Genomic DNA, 25,088 nt, shown 5'->3' with positions numbered 1-25,088 from the left:
GCAGCCAGCAGGGGGCGACTCCACCGGCTGCAGAAAGAAGTGTGATTGTATAGCAGTCTATGAGAAAATGTTTCTACTTCTCAGCTGATTTATTCCCTCAGTAAACAGTTTGCTAATGAGTTTATGGTCTCAGTCGCTAGAAAGCAGGGGAGGCTTTAGGGCGGGGCTACAAGGTGATTGACAAGTTGCTACCATGGCGACCTGTCAATCAGGATAGAGGCGACTCGTATCCGCTGCTCTGTGTGCATTTAACCAGCGCCACTGAAAAAGCTTATCAGGAGTTAGTGCTCATTTTTCCTGTAAGTACGTTTTGTTTTAAGCCTGTTTGTTGCTAGCCAAAATTAGCATCCCAGCTAATATCACAGTTAACGTGAATTACAGATGCATCTTGCTAACCAAGCTAGCTAGCACCACCCTCTCGTCCAAATATGGTCACATCTTGTTCCAAAAAAACAACATGGCGACGACCAAAATGCCAAACTGGAAGCTTCAAAACGGCGGTCCAAAAACCAACGGGTGATGTCACGGCAGCTACGCCCACTTCTGTTATATCGTCTTTGTTTGGAACAGAAGTTGGCCCGAGATCATGTTAGTATTAGATTAGCTGCAGTTTAGAGGACATTTGTTCTGTAAACATGAAACCAGTCAGAGAGGATGCATCTGTCTCTGAGGACCTGAAAGCATGAATCATTTCGCTTTAATAAGATTACAGTTTTTCTCAATCGATTTGACACATTTGCTGAATCCTCACACCACGTGGTACATTCAGCACACCACTCTATGTGACCTGTAAAAGGTGATTACTCAACCAAAAGAACTAACTGTGTTTCAAATGTAAATAAATCCATCAATGAATAAATCATTGTAATCCGAACAAAAGGCTCCTTTTTGCTCAGACCAAGACAGTCAGAGTGCAAAGACATCTTGTGAAATGACTCTGACAGTGTGATAGTTTCCCACTGTGTAGTATTGTCCAGTTGCTAACATGGCACACACTCTACTTTAAACCAAACATTTATGTGACGACACTGTGGACGGGCCCGGATCAGGCTGCACTCTCCCACCTGTCATACTTAGACCACGGGTGATCACATGGTCGATAAGTGATTTCTCTGTGTCTGTGTTCTCTTGCTCTTCCCTTCGCACTCTAATTCCCCTTCCTCTTCCACAGACAGACTCGTGCCCACTCTGTCTCCTGCACGCTCCATATTCCACAGCTGTGTCCCACCCTGCAGAATAACGAGTTTCACCTGTCAGCTAAATTGGACAGCAGTTGTTTCGTCTATGTCTATCTATCTCACAACTTTTACAAAAATACCACATAATTATCCATCCATCCATCGTCAACCGCTTATCCTGCGTACAGGGTCGCGACCACATAATTATTATGTATAACTGTGACAGGTTACTGTGATTGTTGGTATTTGGCATGTACGGATTTACACAATGAACATGTGTATAAGAAGTCAATAGCAGACAAAAGTATTTTGATCTAACTCATTTTGTGCCAAAGTAATTATAAACAACTGATATAATGTTCATATAAATACTCAGTTCAATAGTCATTCTATGATTGTGCCAAAGCGATTGAGAAAAACTGTAATAATAATACTTTTTCATTTCTCTCTGGCTGATTGGGCGGATAGGGCTCAAATGTTTTCCTGACCTGCTGACTGGAGCACCCCCCGCGGTTTAGGCGGTCAGACCATGAACCCCGGTCCAACTGTGAACCTTCCTCCATTATAACTCTCCAACAAAAGTGTAAAATCCCCCAAAACAACACACCTCAGTGATTTTCACCCTTTTTATTATAATTCATTGTCCACACATTCTGTCAGTGTCTGTCAGTGTCTGTCAGTGTGTCTCAGCCTCTGAGCTTTTAGTTGGCGGCGAGGATCTGGTCGGCCCAGGCACGGAGCTCGGTGACACGGGCGTAGACGGCAGGAGTGGAGGTAGAGCAACGGCTGCTTCCCCAGGAGACGATACCAACCAGAGTCCAGACGTTGTCCTTCTGACAGACCAGAGGACCGCCAGAGTCGCCCTGAAACACAACATGTTAATAAATAAACACCAATAAAGAGTCTGATCAACTGAAACCGTGATAGGTAGGTGGGCGGGGCCTCACCATGCAGGAAGTGGCTCCGGCTCCTCCAGCACAGATCATCACGTCGGAGATGTTGCTGCCCCAGTGGGTCTTGCACTGCTCGTTGGACAGCAGGGGCAGGGCGGCCTGCTGCAGCTTGTTGGGAGTACTGGGAGCTGTGGGGGACAACGCAAACACTCAAACACACTTCCTGCTGCCCTTCCAGAATAAAAGTATTCTAACACTAGGCCAGAGTCTCCAGTGAATTCAATCAACCAATCAGAGAGGTCGTTTCTGGAGGCCATTTTAACCCTTTGGAAGCAGCTTTGGGAGCGTCAGTGATCTCACATCTGACGTGTCAGCTGAACGTGTTTTATGAATTCAAAATAGAACAAGTTTTATCTCACCGTTGTAGCGGGTCAGACCCCAGCCGGAGGTGACGCAGTTCGTGCCGGGGGCGAAGACGTCAGAGGACTCGGCGAGGCAGACGGGGGACACGTTGGTGCCCAGGCGGGCGGGGGTGGCCAGCTTGATGAGGCTGATGTCGTTGTTGATGGTTCTAGGGTTCCACTTGGGGTGGGTGAAGACCTGGGGAGGTGGAGGATTGTTAGTGGGAGGAGAAGGTGTGTTCTGAAAGCTGATTGGCTGATGGGTGGTTCTCACCTTGGCGGGTTTCAGCACCTGGACGTCCTCGTTGGAGCCAAAACCTTTATTGTGCTCTCCAGCGATCACACGGTGGTAGGTCCTGGCAGGAAACAGGAAGCGTCTGGTGTAAAAACTGTGGTTCTCTATGTTCACGTCTGTCCTAACGAGTCTCTCTCAGCCTGGTGTCTCCTCTTCTTCATGTTCCTTCATCACCGTGAACTCACACTCTGTAGTTTATTCTGTCCTACAGACACCGTCCCGCTGCCCCAAACACTCACTACAGCCCCACATGTGGATTCATCTCGTCTATTTCCTCCTGTGTGTCTGATAGAAACTACATGATCAAACTCTGGTCTTCAGCAGGAACCAATGGGCTCGCAGCTGTTGTGTTGTGTGGTGGTGAACTCACATGACGTTGCAGTGAGCGGCGGTCACCACCCAGTTCTCGTTGATCAGAGACCCTCCGCAGAAGTGGAAGCCATTGGATTGCTGAGAGAAACAAACTGAACTGAGTCTCTGAAAAACACAAGAAGACAAAGAGAGAAGTGTGCTGACTCACCTGCAGAGACACCTGCCAGGGCCAGGAGTGAGGCACCGCCTCCTCGCCGTTGACGATGCGGGCGTAGCCGGTCACTTGGGGGGTGATGGCCGGGGTGCCGCAGCCTGAGAGGATGACAGGTAACTGTCAGTATCTGACTAAAGGACTGTTCAACAGGACACGTGACGAAGACAATCTGTCTGAGAGCTGACGAGTCATGAAGTTATTTTATCAGGTGGAACGTGTGGAAACATCAGCAGCGAACAAGAACGCATGAAAATGAGTTTTTACCCACAAACCCCTTCAATCTGCAAAGAAAAACCTCACGCCGTCTCTTTTCTCTTTCCTGATGCTTTGTACAGCATCAGAGACCTGCGTTTGAGTTTCTTTGTGTCTCACCGTAGGCGGCGCTGACGAAGGCGAGACAGGAGATGATCCAGAGGAAGGCCATGGCGGTGGTAACGATGATGATGAGGATGTGCTGAAGGAGAGCTGCTGTTTTATCCCTGAACCCTGCTGGGCCTCAGCCAATCAGAGCGGTTGGCTGTTTGACCAGCTCAGCTGTCAGCTGCTTATCAGACGTGAGGCGATGGCTGCGTTCCCACGAGTCTCACGCCTCGACCTGCAGCTCTCTGATTGGCTGACACATCATGTTAACTGCAGTCAGCACGTTTTTACGCACAGTGAACTTTCTTTAACTCCCAACAGATCCCAGATCTGTCAGGACGACGCTCGTTTTATTATTTCTCTGAGTGGAAACATCAAGACGCTGAAATGAAGAGCTGCGACAAGATGGTACATGAAAGACGTCAGCTGTTACTGTTGTTATTAACTTCCATTAAATGAATAAACCAGATCCCAAATACTGCGAATATACTACTAATTCTCAACAGAACCTGTCCTGTAACACCAGAACCACGGGAAGAATCCTTCCTCGTGAGTCGTAACCGATGTGTTTTCTGGTCATTTCATTCTGCCACAGCTTCATGATGTTTACTTCAATCCAAACAAAAGTGACATGAATAAATAGAGACTTTCTGATGATTGTATGCTTTTATTGTTTCTATACTTCATCCTTCCTGAGCTGCTACCAGTTTTGTTTTTATTTTGGTAAAATAACTAATGAAACCGCGTCAGAGGACATTCAGGATCAGTGTTTAGCGACTTTCCTCAAACTTAATTCAAGGGGCCTCACGTATTTACTGTCACAGATTAAAACCATGAAGGAGTTCTATCTTCAGCAGACCATCGTGCTCACAACGTTTTTTCTTTTGACATGTTTCCCCAGAAGGTTTTCCCAAAAACCCAAACCCTTGCTTTCAGTAAGATGGTTCTGGTTCTGGCTTCTTAGTCTCCTCACACCTGCAGCCTGTTCACTTTCTGTTGGTTCTAATTCAACATTACAAACTGGATCTGCTCCGTCTGGGTCCTGTTCCCCTGTGTCTACGCCAGCAAACTGTGAAACTAATAAGCCGAATGGTGTATAACATTAGACCAAAACCAGGACTAACATGATCTTTATTAGACCGTAAACCAGCACAGCTATGCCCTAATTAGACAGCAAACAGTTTTTGGCCTCATTTTATGCTCATTAGTGTAAAATTGTGTCCAGCGGAGACTCTGAAATCCTCCCATAGGCTTAACAGCTGGATGCTGACTGTGGGCCGCTGCAAAGACTGCTGGATCTGCAAGGCAGAACATGAGAAAACTATCTACCAGTTTCATTAATCATATTTAAAGAGCTGTGAAGCTGCATATTCATCCAAGTGCCTTCAATATTAAAGTTATATTTCATACACAAAGAGCTATAATTCTCCCCCCCACACAGCTGTGTCTTATCATGTTATTATTTATCATGTTCTCTGTATGAAGCACAATGTAAATCCACCAGTATGAGGCACCTCCATGCACTGTGTGTGTGCATAGTTAATGTTCTGCACAGTGTCTGAGTCTCTGAGGTTTTGTATTGTTTATGTTAAGTTGCCCTTGATTTTAACTTTCGTTGGATATTGTTTATGTACTTAATGTCTTACAGTCTGAAATGTTTTATGAACAACAGTGATGATTGGAATAAAAACACATGTTTTTATGAAATCATCTATGAATCCTGTTGCTGGACGTCATCTTCTAACCTAAATAGTGCTCTGCTTGTCGGAGGAGGAGAAATTTACAGAAAACCTCTTAACTCATCTCCTCCTGCAATATAGTGTTGTAATATTTCATGTTCTCCCTGTTATATTTCATTTAGAAGAGGTATTTCACCTGTCATTATAATTATTATGATTATTATTATTAAATCATTTGGGAGAGATACACCGTTTGAAAACACTAAAGTGTGACTTCAGGCTGATGAGTCTGAGACAGAATGAGTCACAAAAAGTCTGGGAAGGTCTGAATTATCAGCAGCTGACGAGCCGCCATGTTCCCCTGCAGCTGGTTAACGATTGGTCTGTGTTTGTCAGATAGAGGAGGTCAGCGATTGGTCAGCGTTTGTCAGGTAGAGGAGGTAAAGACATTAAAAGAATAACAGAATAGCTGCACAGCAGTAGTTCCGTTTATCACAGATTAAATGCTATAAAACCTAAAACGTTTATTTCAATCCTGGTCTTTCAACAAATTACATAAAAAAACAAACGCTGAAACCCGTTCAGACAAAACTGGCTACATGTTCCAGCTCTCATCATTTTAGAAATCTAGCTTCAAGTTACTGAGAAACAGATATCTGTCAAGTTAACACCTCAAATACATTACACCGTTCACAGATAATTAAAGCTTCCTGACCTCTACCTGTAAACTTATGAGACACTAATAAAGCACAATCATCTGCGTATGAAAGCACGTCACTGGAGACAAAATCATACAGTGAAAAGAGAAGCAGACCCAGAACACGAGCCTGTGGAACTCCACATTCAGTAAAATCAGATCATTTCCGACCTTTGTCAGATAGGATCAACCACCTGTTGATAAATCCCACTGCCTCAGGCTTGTTTAACTGGTTCAATAAAATGATCACTTGTGATCTCTTCCCCGGAGACTGAACAAACGCTCACATTTGTACTCATGTGAGAACAACGTCCGTTCAGACTTTGCCTCAGGTGACTCTGCCATTCCAACATCCAGGAGCAACAACGAACCGGCAGTATCGAGCGCCTTGATAACGACCCCACAGAGGCAGCTGGGACCCTGCCGGCCGGTCAGAACTGAAGACGTCTCTTGGATGAGAGACGAAAGGGCTTCAAGTACCTTCACCCAAGTCCAGCTGCCGTTGATTGTAGCCTTCCTTGGAGAACCTGGATGACTGAGGACCTTCACAGACAGATGTTTCTCAGAGTATGAAGAGAATGAATGAAACGTGGATCTGAATAAAGCCGGGGTCTGATGCTGTTGAAAGGTTCAGTCCTGCAGAGAAACCTGGAGGTTTTTATGTCTGTGAAAGTTCTCCATCCAGGTCATAGTAACCTAAGGAAGGTTCAAATCAAGGGCAACTCGTTAAAGACTTCTTCAGTTCTGACTGACTGGCAGGGAGTCCCAGCTGTAACCTCCGTGGGGTCGTCGTCAAGATGAGTGACCCCGCTGGTTCGTTAGTGCTGCTGGCTGTTGTAACAACCGTCATTATGGTCGTTGGAGTCACCAGAGGCCGAGTCTGAACGACCATCATTGGTGTCTTCACCTGAGGCCAAGAGTGAACGTTTGTTTAGTTTCCTGGGAAGTGATGAAAGGACAGCGTTGTTGGTCCTCTCCATCCTCTCTGTCTAAAATGTGCACCTGGTGGACCTCAAGCGAGTGTCCTTTACCCTTCAGATACAGATTCCCCTTTGGGGAAATTAATCAACCTCTACACAAACGCATGGCTCAACTCCTCAGGTAAAGACTCAGTTTACCTTCATCTGAACAGCGCTGTCCTCCTGTCTGTCCTTCAGTCCCCGGTCCTTCGTGTTGCTGGTGTTCAGCTGTCAGAGCTGCACTGGAAAGGAAAACAAATAAGTTGTAAAACTCTGACTTGTCACTCTGAGTTTGGTTCCAGATGCTCGTTAGACGTCCTGATTAGTCTGTCAGCCTCATTTTTCTTTCAGTAATTACGTTTGTTCAGCAGTTTCCTTTGTTTCAGGAAGAGAGAGGAGAAGGCAAATCCCTGCACTAATAAATGACAGTAACAGTTCATTTGTAGAAGAAACAAGTGAAGCCAACTCACTTCACTGACACATGACTTTGTCTTGCTCAAATCTAATCGAATTTTAGGACTTTTTACAAAACACACAATCTAACTTCACATTTAACAAGTCCTTCATTCAGTGTAGTTTGTGTCCAAGTACAGTTTGCACAACACATGTACTCATGTACACCATAATATTACAATACCCTGTAATTAAAAATACCTACAGCAGTAGTTCTCTTTAAGTTGTTGTTCAGCCGGTGATACTGGACCCCTTCTTAAGAAAGCAGCTTCCTGTTAGTTTAACCTCTGACTGCAGTAGTTCCCAGTGTTTCCCCTGCACTCCCTAACTGCTCATCTTGTTCTCTTGCTCCTGTATCAGCAGGAGAGACCGGGTATGGTGATGCAAACTAGTTTCAAGTGTTTAGTGTCAAACACAAGGAGTGAAACGTTACAATCCAGTCAGTTTCAGTAACACACACTGGGGTGAAATGTAACATCACATAATGAGTAATATGAGAAAAACATGATATTGAATGCTTTTTATGTAACACTTCTATTGTTTTATTAAACATAATTAGTGTGTGTGTGCGTGTGTGTGATCCAAGTATCTTACATACATAATAAAACAATTGAACAAAAAGTGCACCAGCTGAATATGAGTGTGTGTGTTTGTCTTGCATCCTCACAGCGGTGACAGACAAACAGTTTTTTTTCCTTTTAAAATTGGCATCGCCTGCCACAGGGGGCTACTTTTCTCATGTGGAACAAGGTCTAAACTGAGCATGTGCAAAGTGATTCAGGTCATTGTTAACATGTTCCTTATTGGAGAAATTGGACATGTTACACGTGACCCGTGTTACCCGTGTGCCCGGTCTCCCCTACCTACTCAACTGGCACACTGTTATGAGTTTTTCAAGCTCAGGAACCGGAAGCGGGGATTTGGACCCAGAATGCAGACACAAAGCCGGCAGGTTCAGTTCAGTGTTTATTTACAGCAGCTGAGTGGTGAAGCAGGTAATCCAGGCAAATGAACAAAAATTTCTGAGAAGCAATGGAAAAACTGTCCCTGAGACTGACAGGGACTCGAGGCAACATCTGTGAACCAACAAACCGACAAGAACCAAGGGGCGAGGGGGGGCGGGGTAACTGAGACACATCAGGAATCAGGGCAGAAACAAAGGTAGACGCATGTGAACAAGGAAGTAAAGCACGCAAACATACACAAGGACAACAAAACATGGAACAAGAGCGCACGGACAAAACAGAACATAACCATCAACAAGGAAGGAGAACACTGAGGCAGGGAGTGAAAGAACAGAAGGAATGAATCTCAAAAAGTAAAACTGAAAACAAGCAACCTATAGAACGCAGAGCATGGAAGTGATGAATAAACTAAAACACACGCATGGACTAGAATTCCCCAGGAAAATACTAAACCCAAAAACCAGAACCCTGTCACCACAAAAAGATTACAGGGTTCCCAACTTTTCTTTAGTGGAACAAACCAGCACGTTCTACAAACGTTGTCCTTTTCTTTACTGCAGTAGCCTGTAATCACCTATTTAACGTTAGGGGGGACCTTTTCAACGCGACCCAACTCTCCAGGGAGGTCTCGTGGGAATACATTTTTAGAAACAGCTAAACAACCATCTTAAAGCATTTGGATTTAAGTAACGTCACATGAAAGGTGAAGCTGTTCTGGTCGTAGACTTAAACTGATAAATGTTTAATACTGAGAACTTTCTTCAAGCTGTCACCACAACAGAAGCTAATGATGGTGAGCACAAACCGTGATACACAGCGAACAGGGCTACTGTGTAACGTCATGGGAGATAATATTTCTGTTGTCCCTCGGTTTTGGAAAACTTTAGTTTAAACTCACACATAGGTTTACATTACATCACATTATCTTCAGGGTGAAGTCCCAAAACCACCAGTCCATCCATTTAGCTGACACTTTTATCCAAAGCCACTTACAATTGCTTTATATGTCAGAGGTCGCACGCCTCTGGAGCAACCAGGGGTTAAATGTCTTGCTCAGGGACACATTAGTGGATGGAGTTAAACCCAGGTTTCTCACACCAAAGACATGTGTCTTATCCACTGCACCATGCATCCATCCATCCCTCCATCCATCTTCAACTGCTTATCCTGCATACAGGGTCGCGGGGGGCTGAAGCCAATCCCAGCTGACATGGGGCGAAAGGCGGGGTACACCGTGGACAGGTCGCCAGTCCATCTTTATTTAAATCAGGCCGACACAAAACCAGAGCGGAAACACAGAGAGGAGATACTGACACACAGGCAGCGTGGAATCAGGTCGATAGTCATGTGTCCCACAACAACAAATGCGACCGTTCACTATAATGTAAGAGCGTTGGCAGGCACCAGTCCGGAGGCAGGCATACCGGGCCGCACGTGACGTAAATCAAATGATGTTTAACACGTGGTAAAGGTTGTAAAACGGTGGTAGCTTGGTAGGTTTGGAAAACATGGTAGTTTGGGTTAAAGTGAGTAGAGGAGAGCGGGTATGACTGTAACACTTTTTGCTTCAGCAACTATATCTTACTGAATTTTGTAGCTAGTTCTCAAACTGTTCTACTTTTCTTTTCACATTTGTTCACTACAAATGGCGCCAATTCAATCCTCTACAAGAATATCACAGACCTTGTGAGTTTATGTTCCCTTGTTGTAACACATGCTGGGGTAAGTTATAACAATTAGACAAAAGAAGCAAAAATAGATGCCACATTCTGAGATATGCTTCAAAAACATGGAGTGATATAAAAGAACAAAGTTTCTCGCTCACTGTGACAGACTGTCTGATGACTCGCACGCATGTACAGTATCTGTATGTAAATTTATGTGTCAGTGTGTGTATATTCCTAATCAGAGTCACAGTCAGAGCTTGAAGTGGCGTACCGGGACTTTTTCTTGTGCACCAGCACTTCTCACAAGCTGCCCGTAAGCTTCTCTGGCCTCTCCACCGGTGAAGACGGAGTATGGAAAAGATCGAGTGCTGTTACACACGGCAACATGTGAACAACATGTGAACACCATGTGAACAACATTTGAATGGGGAGTACAGGTCAAAGAGCTGACAGATGATTGCTAGTAACCCTGGAGAGCAGGCTGGGGGGCCCAGACTGCAGAGGCCCTCTGTAAAATATTAAAATCAAAAAAGTCTCTAGTTTTATGTGTAGCGCTTTTTAAAGAGGTGTTTAGCTCGCTGTTTTAGCATAGTGGTTTGAAATTAGAAAGGAAAAAATGCATCACATGTTGCCTGAGAAACTACATTTCAATCTGATATAAGTCAAACAATTTTATCTGCAATAGTCTAGATACTAAACAAAATATAGTCTTGGTCATAAAATGTATTTTCTGACCTCAAAATCATTTTTTTCTCTCTCTATATTCTGAATGTTTCCAGCTGATCGGGGAGGAAGCAGGTAAATACTGAAATGATCTCATGACTCCTATCTTTATCTTATCTCTAATTGGTGGAATTGGTGCTGTTACAAGTCTCCCCATGTTACAACCATACCCGGTCTCCCCCTACATCGAGTCAGTCACGTGACGTATGTCATCTACAAAATGTTATTTGACTTAAAACATGTCACCTTTGGTGTGCGGGAATCGAACCTCAGCTCATCCACCCACCACCTCTCTACACAGACTCTGTTACTCTTTATTCTACATCACCTGACTTCTTCTGCCACCAGGAGGAGGTGAGGATCGAACCACCGACCCTGTAATCAGCAGGCGACCCGCTCTACCACCTGACCCACAGCCACCCGGCCATACCCTCAGCTCAGTGCTTTGCAGGCTGCCTGTAGTGACGTCACCACACAGTCCGCCTCCACTGCGTGGCTGTTCCAACACACACAGAGTCGTAAACATGTTTCTCTGATATCATAAATCAACAGAGAGGAAATGAAGAGTTGTAAACAGGAAAATCCATCTGTGCTCTTTCATCGTCTGTTAATGGAAAACACTGCTTTTATCAGCTGATCTCTGCATCTCATTAATTAAGGTGAGGTTATTGTAAGTCACTGATCAGTGGACTCCAGAGCTCAGGACAGGAAAAGGCTCACAGGTGTGACTCCAGACCGGATCATCTGGAGACGTGAGACACCTGAGGAAAGCATCCAGAGACTTGGTGTCGGTCTTCAGTGGAGGCAGGTGACTCTTTTTGACCCTGAGCGATGAGGACACACAGATCTGTCAGGTGTTTGTGGTGGAAACTGACCATCACGTGTTTGAATGTCATTTCCTGTAAACTTTATGAGGTATGAACTCGGCATTCAGTAAAAACATTCATTCTGATTATTGTTCAGTCAATCACCATGCTTTTACTTTGGAATCCCCTGATCGGAAACAGCTGTGGATGTTTCCGCTAACTTGCCGTGTCTCCAGCAGCCTGTAGAGTCCGGACTCCGTAGCTCTCTGATCCGGATCATGGACCTGGTCTTCAGTCAGGCAGTCACAGTCCTCCTCTGCTCCTCCTCGGTCCGTTCTACTCCAGCTCCCCTCGCGGAGCTCCAACATGCTGCTGCCGGGAAACGACTCCTCTGGCTGGGCTGAGCTCCCGCAGTCCAACCGGTCTGCGCAGGGCGGCGGGTCCGGATCTGAGGCGGTGATCGTGCCGGTGGTGTTCGGGCTGATCTTCGTGGTGGGGGTGGTGGGGAACTCTCTGGTCATGGTGGTGATCGGGAAGGTGAGGTACAGCGGCGGAGGGCCAGCTGGTGGAGGCGGCGGGGGAAGGGGGGGGAGGCGCCCCGGGAGCCCGACCAACATCTTCATCCTGAACCTGAGCGTGGCGGACCTCAGCTTCCTGGTCTTCTGCGTCCCCTTCCACGCCACTATCTACTCCCTGCCGGAGTGGGTGTTCGGAGCCTTCCTCTGTAAGTTCGGGCACTACTTCTTCACGGTCAGCATGCTGGTGAGCATCTTCACGCTGGTGGCCATGTCCGTGGACCGCTACATCGCCGTGGTGCTCTCCAGGAAGTCCCCGTGCGTCCGGAGCCGCAGGAACGCGCGGGCCGGGGTGTGCGTCATCTGGACGCTGTCTCTGGTGTGCTCGGTACCGGTGGCCCAGCACCAGGTCCTCACCAACCACCCCACCGCCCCCAACAGCACCTTCTGTTGGGAGACGTGGTCCGGAGCCTCCAGGCACACCTACAAGGTGACCATCCTGCTGATCGGGTACCTGCTGCCGCTGTTGCTCATCAGCTGTTGTTACACCAAGGTCAGTTCACAAAAGTGCTCATTCAACAGGATCATGTTTGACTGCCGCTGTTGTAAAACACAGATTAATGACAGCAAGGCGACCAAAGGGCGTGCGCAAAGTCCTGACGGTCATAAAGTCTGTGCGTAAAAACCTGCGCCAAGCGCGCGGGACCGACCTGAGAACGCCGGGGGGGGGGACTTCCAGAATAAAACACAGAGCTGGCGCTTAAACTGGGTCGCGAATGGAAAGTAGTTTTGCTCACTTTCTGGTCTCCGTGATATATTAATACTTAATACCTCTCAAAATAAAACACGAGATACAGCTGTTCTCTGGTGTTACAGTGAAAATATCATCTGATGGGTTTCACGTGACACACTGTCGCTCCAAATAAACATTCATCATGCTCAGCTCTGTTTCCAAGGCAACAATGACATAATGATTTGTTCTTGTGAAGGCAGAAAGTTCAAACCTGTCAGTTAATAAATTAGTGATCAATAAGCTAAAGGTCTCTGTCAGAGTCCGACATGAAGCCGAGCTGCAGTCCAAAGACTCTGAAAGCTGCTTTTTCTTTTTGTTCAGGGACAAACTGATTAAAGGTTTCAACTCTAAAACATTCAAATAATGTCACAGTTCAAAACATCATATGTCACAGATCTTTTTTTTTTTTCCTGATGAAGGTAATGCACTGAAACGTTGACCCACCTGGCTGATACCTGTCCTATAACAAGACCTTACCTGTGAGCTGCACCTGTGCAGCGTACAGGCGTGAACAGCAGCGTAATAACACAGGAAATGGTGCATGTCATGAATATGCTTTTCAAAATAAAAGGGTGAGGAATGATGCCAGTAAATCTGCCAGGTTGCACCTCTGAGCCACAAACAGGATCCTTTATCCTTTAAAACGCCCAGAAGACAAACTCAGTGTTCTGGTTTTGGAGAGTCCAGAGTGACTTCAGGCTGGGCGACGACCCATTTTCTTGTAACACCTGGACACCAACAACCTCGACATCTGTTAGCATAGGATTCATGAACGCCGGATCCAAAACCCAGCTCGCTCGCTCCCTCACCCAGAGGCATGATGGGATTAACACTACTGCTCATACTCTGTGTGCCACGTGCCGGAAGGAAGCAGGCCGCCAGGCGAGCGATTCTCATTGGCTGAATAGGGGCCATCTCTGGGTCCAGCTCTTATTACACATCCATGATCTGTGTGACATCACTTCCTGTTTACTCACCGTTTGTTTGTTTGTTTTTTCTTCAAGGTTTTATTTCATCTTCATAAAAAGATGAAGAATATGTCCAAGAAGTCTGAGCGCTCCAAAAGAAAGGTACAGTCCTCCTCCTACTCCTTAAATGTCAGAATGAAAAGTCTGACCTTTACCTTTACCTTTATTGGCTCTCCTGCTTTAGTGATGACTGGATCTTCAAGCTCTTAAAAAGTCCAGATGATGTCGAGTGCTCTGAGTTCTCACCTTAGTCTGTAGATAAAAAATATCAACTCTAACGAGTTGGACGTGTTCATCATCTGAAGGAGAAAACGGTTTGTCTCATGTTAGCCGTTAGCCAGAGCTGACAGACGCCTGTCAAAGATGGTTTGAAGGAAAATGTTCGTTGCACTTCGTCTTTTGGGGTTTGAAAAACATTTGAGACTCTCCTTCGTGCAGGCAGCTGTTCCTTCAAGGCTGTTTCTCAGTTTGTACCTGAAAAACACATCACAATATATAATAACACTTCACTTCCTCTGACACTGAGGGCCCCTAACACTTGACTTCACAGGTTTGAGGACCTGGTATAGTATTAAATGTTCAGTTCAGGGAGAAAAACATTGGATGGATTTACATCTCTGTCTGTCATCTCAGGTGCGGCTCCTGTAGAAGGTCCCTGAAGGGGCCCGTTTATCTGACAGAATGTACCCCGGGTACACGAGGGCCGATAAGAAGTGGAGCTGTGATTAACTTCTTAGAAAGTTAAACCTAGTGTGGAAGAACTCCTGGGAGCTTCTTCTTCTGTGGTACACTCTTGATGGCAGCAACAATGCTGCCGTGAGCTTTCCCATCTTCCAGAGTGACCAGGTCAAGAACACGCCATCTATATCCAGGTGTCAAAATAAAATACATTTTCACATAAAGTAATTAATATACGAGGGAGACAAACGAAGGACACGTGATCAATACTGACAGGAAGCAAAGAAAGGGTGCATTTACCAAAATAAAACTCTCTGAGGCTCCAGTCTGTAGACCTCTGGTCTGGTCTGAGGCCGGCTGAGGAGGATGATGGCTGTCACTGGGTTTTTATTATCCTGCCGACCGTCTGAATAATCAGAACGATCGAGTTATTGAACAGTTGCTGCTCACAGGAAATCAGCTGGCAGCTCTCAGGCAGCCCTGATGATGCAGCAGTGAAGAACATCAGTCATCATGCTGAACATCGTTATCTCTGAGTTTCGGAGATAATGATGATGATGATGATGATGATCTTGTGACTGTGAGAGCGACAGGAAGTCCTCCAGCTCTTCTTCTTCTGACGCAGCTGAACCTGCTGCACTGTGTATCATCGTTATTTACAGTTTTTTAATTTCCAACAAGCAGCAGTTTGAAGACAGGTCTGAAGCCACTTTTTCAAAACTCTTCACACGGTCTGAATCACCAACATGCAAACAGGACCGGCAGTTCAGACATCTCGGTCAACTCTATTATCCCTCCGGAGGAGATTCATGTGGTTTAACACAAAAAGTACACTGCACACACACACGCACCTCAGAGGTGTCGGTAAATTACCCTTTAAAATGCAGACAAATTAAAATACACATCAGATCCAATATTCAGTCTGAACAGCCTGGTACAGAGGTTTGTGTGAGGCGAGTCTCTCCAGAGCGGCTCAGAGAATGGAGGTGAAACATTATTACATTAGAATAGCTTATGTAGAGAGTTAAAAAATACTTTATCAGTCAGAAACAGTCTGAGTCCTGTTAAACAGTATTTTGGGTTATCTTGGCCAAAGCATTGGGTGTTGTGGGATCAGATAACATTGTCATGACCCCCAGGCATCCAGCAACTGAGCAAAACTAAGCAAGGAAAGTAAGGGGGAATGAAGGGAGGCCCACAGTCTTAGCCATCGAAAAAAACACTGGTCCAGTACATAAAATAACAACATCTGTCCTTTACACAAGACACATCTATAAATCCTATCAATAAAATCTAATAAATCTGAAAAGATCTATCCAGCATTTAAGAATCTGGTCGCTGTAGGCACAAATGATTTGCTGTACCTAGATGTTTGAATCTGCTGCTGTAGGAACCTGCCGTTTGACCCACTACTCCTTCACAACTTCAGATGGACAGGATGAGACAGAAGAATACAGCGGTCTACTCTACAATGACTCAATTTCCTAAGAAGGTTTCCTGGACTTTATCCATGTACATTCATTAACTCCTAAGTGTTTATCAATTTCAACTCTACTTGTAAATTGAGACCCGCTTCACTAACTCACCGTTAATCCTGGAGGGAGGGCCTGGCTTTTTTTCCTGCAAAAATCTATGACCAAGAAAATGACTTGAACACCGCTGGATAAAACTGTGTCTCATTTTCAAAACCATCAAATGACGATCAGATTTGAGCTGCCCTACCGGTGCTGTGTCATTCGCATATTTAAAATAAGTGTGAGCTGAAACGGTTGCCTGGCAACCATTGGTGTACCAAGTGTATGAAATGGGAGTCAGAACAACCGTTGGGGGCTCCAGCTCTATTTTAAGGGATGAGGTGGCAGCATGAAATCTAAGTTGCTGACTGCCATCAGTTTGGGATTTACTCCACCATTTTGTGCCTCGGGTGGGTTGGATGGTGCTGAAGGCACGTCTCAAACCCACAAACACAAGCTTGACCAGGCTGTGAGCCTGTTCAGGTGCTCATGGATGTTACTGGTCGTAGACAGCAGAGCATCTTCCTGCACGGTAGGCAAATTGGTTTGGATCAAAAGAGGTGAAACCTCAGACAGTAGCCGATTTAAAAAAATCTTTTCAAAACATTTCATCACTGCAGATGTGAAGGCAACTGGGCATCGGTCCTTGAGTTCCTCAGGACTATTATTTTTGGGCACAATCACAGATCTTTTCCACAGGTGGAGGACTGTCCTGGTATCCAGTGACAGCTGGAACAGCCTCTGAAAGGCCTCGCCAGATGTTGAGCACGATTGTAATGTCCTGCAACTGATCTGGCCCAGAGGGTTAGTGCAGGTTAACACGTCTGAAGTGTGATCTTAACATCATCTAAAGAAATAACATTATCCACATTATTAACATTATTTCATGATGGTCTGCTTTAATTTAAAATCATGCGAGTCAAACCTGCAGTAAATATTATTCAAGTCGTGTCAAGTTCATTAGCAACAGTCACGCAATGGCTCTTAGTGATCGTATGTAACTCTGCCATGCTCTCCTTGGATCATCTCAAATATAGGATATCCTATATGATCATAGGATCAGAAAACTATCTTTATGCTACCTTACAGTCCACAATCTTACTCTTAGTCTTTCTTTTCCTCTCTGCCTCCACACGACTTAAACAGGCACTAGCTCTGATTAAACTACCCAGGGTTTGTTGTTTGGAAAAACCTTGAAAGTTTGTTTGGGTATAACCGTGTCCTTACCGCTGCCTCATCAACGTTATCAGCCCCGTCTGTTACTACTTCCCAGTCTGTCCCAGAGCTTCAGTCGCAGCAGTGGTCCAGCTTTTAACCTCCACCCTTTTCAGCTTCTCCCTCCATAGTCAGGGCTCGTACGCAGGCGCTAGCTTCAATATGTGGCAGCAGCTTGTGTATCAGCAGAGAGGGGCAATATAAACAATAAAAAGGCTGATTTGGAGTATTTCCAGAGGCGAACAGTAGACTGAGAGATAATAGTTCAATGTCCTCCTCCACCCTTACTTTTGCCGGGCTATCCTCACAAGAGTGTAACCCTGCAGGTCAACAGCTGAATCAGAAGAGAAAAGAGTTCCTGGATTTTGGAGAAATTGGTGTGAAATCAATGAAAACTGATTCACAGTTTGGCCCTCATACACTTCTGCTGCGCTGACTGTGAGAAGAGTTTTGACCATGTGACTTCAGTTTTGACCAGTGCACGTTAGCAACTGAACAAAAGTGTAATATAGAGATATAAGATGTAACGTTATATAATAACAATCATAATAATAATAATTTTATTTATAGAGCACTTTTCAAAACAATGTTACAAAGTGCTTTCACAAGAGCAAAGAAAATAAGACAGACGGTAAAGCAGGAAGACAGTTATTTTTTGGCCCCCAGGTGTGGCCCAGCAGGTGAGCTCCAGCATCAGGTGAGCTCTGCATTAATGAATAAAGCATCCCAGATTTAAAGATGAGCCTCAGAGAAAGAGAGGGGCCCCTGGCTGACAGCCGACAGTGTGCAGACGAGCTGTAACAGCAGACCACAGATCAGTCAGCAGCAGACAGTTTACAGCAGCTCCTCGGGTCAGTGGCGCAGAACAAAGGCTGCTGGGTAAATATTTAGACAGCAGGACTAAGAATAGAGGAGATTCCCTCAGAGTCTGACGTTAAGGGCCAGATTAGAATTCATTCACAGCAGAAACTCTGAGTAACCTTTAAATACTTGAGTTATTAATCCATTTAGAGCTGATGTTTGTTTTCAGCTTTCATTTTGTTTTATGTTACTAAATGTTCAACACGGCGTGAAACAGGTGTTGTTTTTAGCAACATATGAGGAAATGGTTTTAATAACCGGACCTGGAAAGTTATTAGATTAGATGAAGGTTTTATGGTTGTGTTTATACAGTTTTTTAATGAGCAGCCAGATCACACACAACATCAAGCCAACTGTTTTAGTATTTAAAGCTGACAACAGGACTTCATAACCTTTACCTGTTGGTCACAGCCTTTTATTAACAGATACTTTAGCATGAGCGTCTCAGCAGCAGCTGGTGAACATGGTGGAGCGTTCAGCAGCTACACCTCAGAAGGTGGAGGAGACCAAACACAGAGCTACCAGAGAGAACACTGGACTCACCTTCACCAGGTGACACAAGCATGACTGTAAGACATCTTTCTGATGCTGAAACAGTTTAAACAGCGTCACCAACCTCGGAGTCATCTTTGACAGCAACCTCACTTTGAACACCACATCAGCCAAACCACCAAGACTGCCTTATTCCACCTAAAAAACTTCGCCCATCACTCACCCTCTCTGCTACCTGATCCACGCCGTCATTACATCCAGAATTGACTACTGCAATAGCATCCTCTAAGGTTCATCTGCCAAAGCCCTAAATAAACTGCTGCCCGCCTCCTCACCCATACGCGGACCTGTGGACACATGACCCCCGTCCTCCAGAATCTCCTCTGGCTCCCTGTTTCCCAGCACATTCAGTACAAAATCCACCTCCTCACCTACAAAGCCCTCCATAGCCAGGCCCCTTCCTACCTCACTGCTTCACCACCTCAATCTCCCCGTAACCTCCTCTCCTGACCACTCAGGACCGAGCACCGTACCTGGGGTGGCAGAGCTTTCACCTGGACTCGTATGAAAACCCACCTCTGTAGATCAGCTCTCAACCTCAAATAATATTTCACCTGCTGCTATTTGTTGCTTTTATGCATTTTCTATTTATGTATCTTATCTATTTTTAAAACGTAAGTAGTTACTGGTTTTATTGTAAAGTGTCTTTGAGTGTCCTGAAAAGCACTTTAGAAATAAAATATATTATTATTATTATTACCAAAACACAGATAAGATGTTCTGAAAATGACGAGTGAGGGAAGGAAAACGCTCACTGGTTCCCTGAAGGGTTTATTGTTCTGTTATTGCTTTTCATACATCAGTTGTGAACATTTCAAGTGTTGTCAGTGAACGCAGCTCGAGTCTTTTTGCTCTGTGTTTGTGTCTCTGAAGTGGACAGACTCGTCCACCAAGATGTTCTCCTCCTCCTTCTGTTTGGTTTACAAAGCTCTGAGTCACATCTCATCATCCCCATCAGACCCTTGTTAAAAGTGTGGAAATTGTGACATTTGTGGAAAGTAAAGACATTTCATAGCAACATTTGTGGAAATGGGAGAACTTTTATGGAAACTAAAGACATCTCTGAGTGACATTTGTGAAAAGTGGGGACATTCGTGGAAAGTAAAGAAATTTCAGAGCAACATTTGTGGAAAGAGGGGACATTTTGGACAATGAGGACATTTGTGAAAAGTGGGTATATTTGTGGAAAGGGAGGACATTATAGAGCGACCTTTGTGGAAAGTGAGGACATTTCGGACAATTAGGACATTTGTGGAAAGTGGGGACATTTTAGAGCGACATATGTGGAAAGTGAGGACATTTGTGGAAAGTGGGGGCATTTAAGAACGAAATTTGTGGAAAGTGAGGACATTTGTGAAAAGCGGGGACATTTTAGAGCAACATTTGTGGAAAGTGGCTACATTTGTGAAAAGTAGTTACATTTGACTGAGGACATTTTAGAGCTTGAGGGGCACTGTTGGAAGTGAGGGACATGTTTATATAAAGACATTTCAGAACTTGAGGACTTTGTTGTCTGCTGCTGAGTCTGCAGCCTGACATCTCAGCTGGCTGTGGAGGAGAAGAGGCTGTTTTTAAACGGATTAAATCTAAATGTGGACAGACTACACAGAACCGGTGCATTCGGGTCTATAAGAAGTGGTGACTTCGGGTCTATAAAGAACCGGTGCGTTCGGGTCTATAAGAAGTGGTGAGGTCGGGTCTGTACAGAACCAAGGCAGTTGGGTCTATAATAAGTGCTGCGGTCGGATGGTACTGCTATCGAGACTTGCGGGTCCTATGATGTAATGTTACGTCTCGAGTGTCAATTTGGTTTTATTTTGCAATGCAATGGATAAGAAAATCATCAGGCTGCAGTCTCTGGCTGCTCTCTGTCGGCTCCTACATACACATACACACACACACACACAGTGGCAGCAGAGCGAGAGGCTTCGCCGTCGCGGTGGAGTATGGTGAGGGTTAAGTTAGCTCCAAACTACTGTAATGTTAGTTGATGACAGCTATGCTCGTTACTGTAAGTACGAGCAATAGTACCTTCGCAAGTAAAAAGACAATACTTTATCAATACACCTGTCTGTAAGGTAACGTTAAACATGTAGAAACGGTTAATTTAATCATCTCTGTCCTCAATATCTCATCCTGTATGTTTTATACAAGCACAGCTAACGCTAGCATGGCATTAGCTAAATGTTAAAAACAAGCTAAATAGAAAGCTGTCTGTCTGGAGAATAGACTGGTCTGTAGTCTTAAAAACTCAGCTGCTGGCTGAGACAAACCAGCCGGTGTATGTACCAGATGTGCTCGGGTGGTCAGATCTGCTCGGGGGCCTGCGCCTGTCGATAACGTCACATAACGTGATGACGTGGCAGATAGTAATTGGCTGTACGTCGGAGTGCTTACGGATATAGTTTTAACGGGTCCTCGGATCGACTATGGAGACCCCAGGAGAACTTATATAATGAAATACAGCCCTACTTATTAAACAGGACTTAACACAGCCTGACATTAGCTGTGTATTAATGTTACAACACTAATGTTAGCTGCTGATCAAGTTAAGCTAACGGTAGCTAACTTAAGCTACTCGGGCAAACTACATAGTGCCCCGGTTATAAATGTAGGTATCAGATCTGCTCGAGGTATTTATTAAATATTTTTTCTTTTATTTCACATTTACTTTGGCAATATGGCAATAACGTACACACACACATACACATTAGCTTAAGTGGATCGGCAGCTAACATTAGCGTCGTAACATTAATTCACCGAAAACTAGAATCCGAAAACTAGCATCCGTAAACACTGCGACATACAGCCATCTGCCACGTCATCATACAAATGTACAGCCAATCACGTTATGTGACGTTACCAGCAGGCGCAGGCCCCCGAGCAGGTCTGACCACCCGAGCACATCTGGTACCTAAACCGCTCCTCCTTCTACCTGGTAACGTTACCTGCAGCCAGCAAGAGAGGAGGAGGGACTGATACAGAATGATGTTGTTCTTTCTAAACGTCACTCACTACTTGCGATGTCAGATAAAGATATTGAGTTACTTTGCTATTGTAAACATTAATGTTGCTGCTCTAGAAACAACATTTAGCTGAATTTAAAATATTAAATTAAAAACAACCAGGCAGTTAATATGTACACTTCAATATATGTTTATTTATCGCAAGTGATATGTCATCTCAATATATAACGTTATGGCACATTGAATATTGTCCTCATACCGTGCAGGCCTACCTCATGCCCATTGGTTCTGATCTTACCAAATAACCATCACTAAATAATAGTAAATTATCGATATTGGTATCAATAAAGAATCAGATCGTTAAGCAGTCTCAATAAGGGTATCAATATCAATAAATATTAACAATCCCCATCCCTACTTTTTGGAGTTTCCAGGAAGTGTTTGGGAGTATTTATGAAGTATTTTTTCAAATATCTGTGCAGTGTTCATGAAGTATTTTTGAGAGTATCTGGGGAGTGTTCTGATTTCTACTGACCCTGCAGATTCAGATTCAGACTGACCTGTCCTCTCTCTCTCTGTTGTCCTGCAGACGGCTCAGACGGTCCTCCTGGTCGTCACCGCTTTCACCATCTGCTGGATGCCCCACCACATCATCGCCATGTGGGTGGAGTTCGGCACCTTTCCCCTGAATGATGCCTCCTTTGCTTTCCGAATTGTCTCCCACATCCTGTCCTATGGAAACTCCTGTGTCAACCCCGTCCTCTACGCCTTCCTGTCTGAAAACTTCCGCAAGGCCTGCCGCCAGGTCTTTACCTGCCGCTTCCTGTCCCCGCCGCCAGAGGAAAAGGTGGTTCGTTTCCGCATGGAGAACTTTTCCACCACGCACTCCACCACCAACATATGAAGGACGGGGGGACATGTTTGGATAAATAACCACCAGAGGGAGCACAGTGTCTGAACCTCAGACTGTATCTAAAGATGGACGACACGACACCTGGAGCGCCCCCTGGTGGCTGGCTGTAGTACGGGCCATAAACCCCGTCCCCTCCATGACAGGTGGGGGACAAACTAAAACATCAAAGACGGTTTCTGTCATTTCAGGTCGTTGTCTTCACGCTGATGTTTGCTGTGTTCATCTTTCTGATGAGTTTGGTTTTAATTTGTTATTTGATGCTATAAAAAGAGTCATGACTGACAGCTCAGCCTGCTGCCCCCAGAGGCTAATGGAGTTACAGCAGGATGTGGGTCACATGACCACAGGACAGCGCATGATTGGCCTGCTGACTCGTCTGGTTGTAGAACAGAAATTGGACAGTCAGGATTTTTATCATCAGCTCAGAAATGTCTGCCCTGATTTGTGTCCCAGATTTTTCTCAATAGTTTCTTTAAATTTATTTTTACTAATGAATCAGTCCAAGAACAGTTGGATTCTGCCCACTAGCTGCAGGATCAGTAACGTTTAGATTTCCTCACAGAAACAGAGAATTCAAATTCATCATGTTTTACATGTTCAGTTGAGTGAAATTAAGCTCTGTTTAGCACACGTTTGACTTCATCTGTAATATGTTTCATATATTTTATTTTATTTCCTGTGCAAGTCTGTTTAAGTGTGCAGTTTTATTTTCTGTAAATGTATGTTAAAGATAGTAACAAAGCCGTCCTGATAGACTGAAAGAGTCTCTACAGGGTTAATAACAAGAATACAGACGAACCTGACTCACAAATAAATTAATCAATGACCAAACGAAATGATGAATATTATATATAGTAAATGGCTGGTGTGAAAAAGTATAACACACTTTATTTAAATACATAAATATTTTCACATCTTGATTTATTTTACATGTAAGTGAACGAGTGCCTCCATTTCTTTAATTTATATTTAATAATAAAGACTTCTCAGATGAACTGACAATATTGTGCAGTCGTTCTTTAACCTTTTTCGGGATGGAATCACTTACAGATCAACAGGAACTGATAAACTGATCAGTAACTTATGTCTATATCTTATCTAAGCCATAAATAATAATGGGAACACTGATGTTCTATGATGATGTTTCTCCCGCTGCATAAACAAATCTATAATCATGTTAGTTCAGATTATAGATTTAAACTTGATCAATAAATAAATAAAGAACTTGTTTTCAGGAGATCTTTACTTCTTTCAGTCGTCGCTCAGTTATGTTTGGATTTTGACTACATGACATTTTCTATAGTTTATCTGTTGAATGCATCGTCTTTTCACAAACACAGATTCTCTCTAGCATTTGTGACGTGTAGTTATGATGCTGTCAGGGCGGCCAAGTGACGGACAGATTTCAGCCCAAATGCCAGGCACGAACGAGCAGAATTCAGTTAGCAATTTTTAGTGTCACTCATGGAAACCGAAGGCGAAAAGCAGAATTCAACACAGAAGCATCTTCCAACAAACCAACAGAAGAATACACCAGGGACCAGAACCCTCGACTGACGACGATGACCGGACCCAGACTGAAGAAACAGACAACCATTTATACAAAGGAGCACAACAGCTGACAGAGATCAGAGCGATCAAGCAGAACAGACACACAGGCAGGCAGAGTGATTAACAGGGATCAGACAGAACACTGACAGGTCGCAAAACAGGCCAGAGACTTCTCACAGGAGACTCTACGTGTTTGTTGTTCAGGTTGTTCAGTGTCTAAAACTGTTTCAGGTCTCTGTTGCCCAAAGTGAGAAGTACCTGTTGACCTGGAAGGTGAGCTCCATGGACCCGGGGACGCGACGGTGAGATGCAGATCTCAAATGTTGTCCATCACGACTTATCCTTCGGTGAACGAGGCTGGACTGAGATGTGAGGAAGATGAGAGACCTTCATGCTTCCTTCATCATCAGAGTCCTTAATAAACAAAAACCAGATTAAATCTCTTTAATTACATAAGCATCAGTACCGTCAGGTGAATCACTGTGGGGGGGAGGCACTGGGAGACACCAAATCACAGGACAGGTTCTACTACTGAGAGGAGGAACAGTATCTTTATTATATGTATTGTGTGGGTTTGACTCTGCTCACAGGGATTATCACAGACAGGAACTATCAGATAATGGTCCAGCATCACACTGTTAGACCTGTTAGATCCTCTGTGAGTTACTTCCAAAGAGTCTGTGGGGTCACCAGGGACCCCAGGAAGTCCTCTGAGCACCAGCACACAGTCTTCTGGGGAGGAAAAAGACAACACAACTTACAGAAATGTCTGTAAGAAAGACGAACCAACCTAGAACAAGTGTGAGCATTAATGTGGAGACTCGTTGCGCCCTGCGTGCATTAATGTGGAGACTCGTTAGTCTGATGCTGCATCCTTCAGATGAACCGCTCCTGTGCAGAACTGTCACATAACTGTAAGAGTTCTTCACGTTCACACAGCTCATCTCGGGCCTTCTGCTG

At 44.6% G+C, this 25,088-nt stretch overlaps 3 protein-coding genes across 3 annotated transcripts in view; 2 read left to right on the top strand and 1 right to left on the bottom strand.

The window, feature by feature from the left end:
• Positions 1 to 1,240, top strand: part of zdhhc1 (zinc finger DHHC-type containing 1) — an 11,867-nt gene extending 10,627 nt beyond the window's left edge. Inside the window, exon 10 of the mRNA XM_046033203.1 lies at positions 1,172 to 1,240. Coding sequence (XP_045889159.1) covers positions 1,172 to 1,240 — 69 coding nt within the window. The remainder of the gene's footprint in view (positions 1 to 1,171) is intronic.
• Positions 1,241 to 1,790: 550 nt separating this feature from the next.
• On the bottom strand, positions 1,791 to 3,887 carry LOC123959448 (chymotrypsin B). Its single transcript, XM_046033512.1, has 7 exons — positions 3,666 to 3,887; positions 3,288 to 3,391; positions 3,138 to 3,217; positions 2,747 to 2,828; positions 2,491 to 2,671; positions 2,126 to 2,259; positions 1,791 to 2,041 (listed from the first exon to the last, which is right to left on the bottom strand). Exons 1-7 carry the CDS (start codon positions 3,715 to 3,717, stop codon positions 1,880 to 1,882), a joined length of 795 nt encoding a protein of 264 aa, XP_045889468.1. The 5' UTR covers positions 3,718 to 3,887; the 3' UTR covers positions 1,791 to 1,879.
• Positions 3,888 to 11,865: 7,978 nt separating this feature from the next.
• On the top strand, positions 11,866 to 23,521 carry galr1b (galanin receptor 1b). The gene is made up of 3 exons (XM_046033511.1): positions 11,866 to 12,670; positions 13,915 to 13,980; positions 22,254 to 23,521. The coding sequence occupies exons 1-3, from the start codon at positions 11,969 to 11,971 to the stop codon at positions 22,566 to 22,568; spliced, it is 1,083 nt and encodes a 360-aa protein (XP_045889467.1). The 5' UTR covers positions 11,866 to 11,968; the 3' UTR covers positions 22,569 to 23,521.
• The last annotated feature ends 1,567 nt before the right edge of the window (positions 23,522 to 25,088 follow it).

Source organism: Micropterus dolomieu, linkage group LG20, assembly GCF_021292245.1.
Source record: "Micropterus dolomieu isolate WLL.071019.BEF.003 ecotype Adirondacks linkage group LG20, ASM2129224v1, whole genome shotgun sequence".
Classification (NCBI taxonomy): domain Eukaryota; kingdom Metazoa; phylum Chordata; class Actinopteri; order Centrarchiformes; family Centrarchidae; genus Micropterus; species Micropterus dolomieu.
The sequence above is the reverse complement of the archived record's forward strand: the minus strand, read 5'-3'. Positions and strand labels throughout refer to the sequence as shown.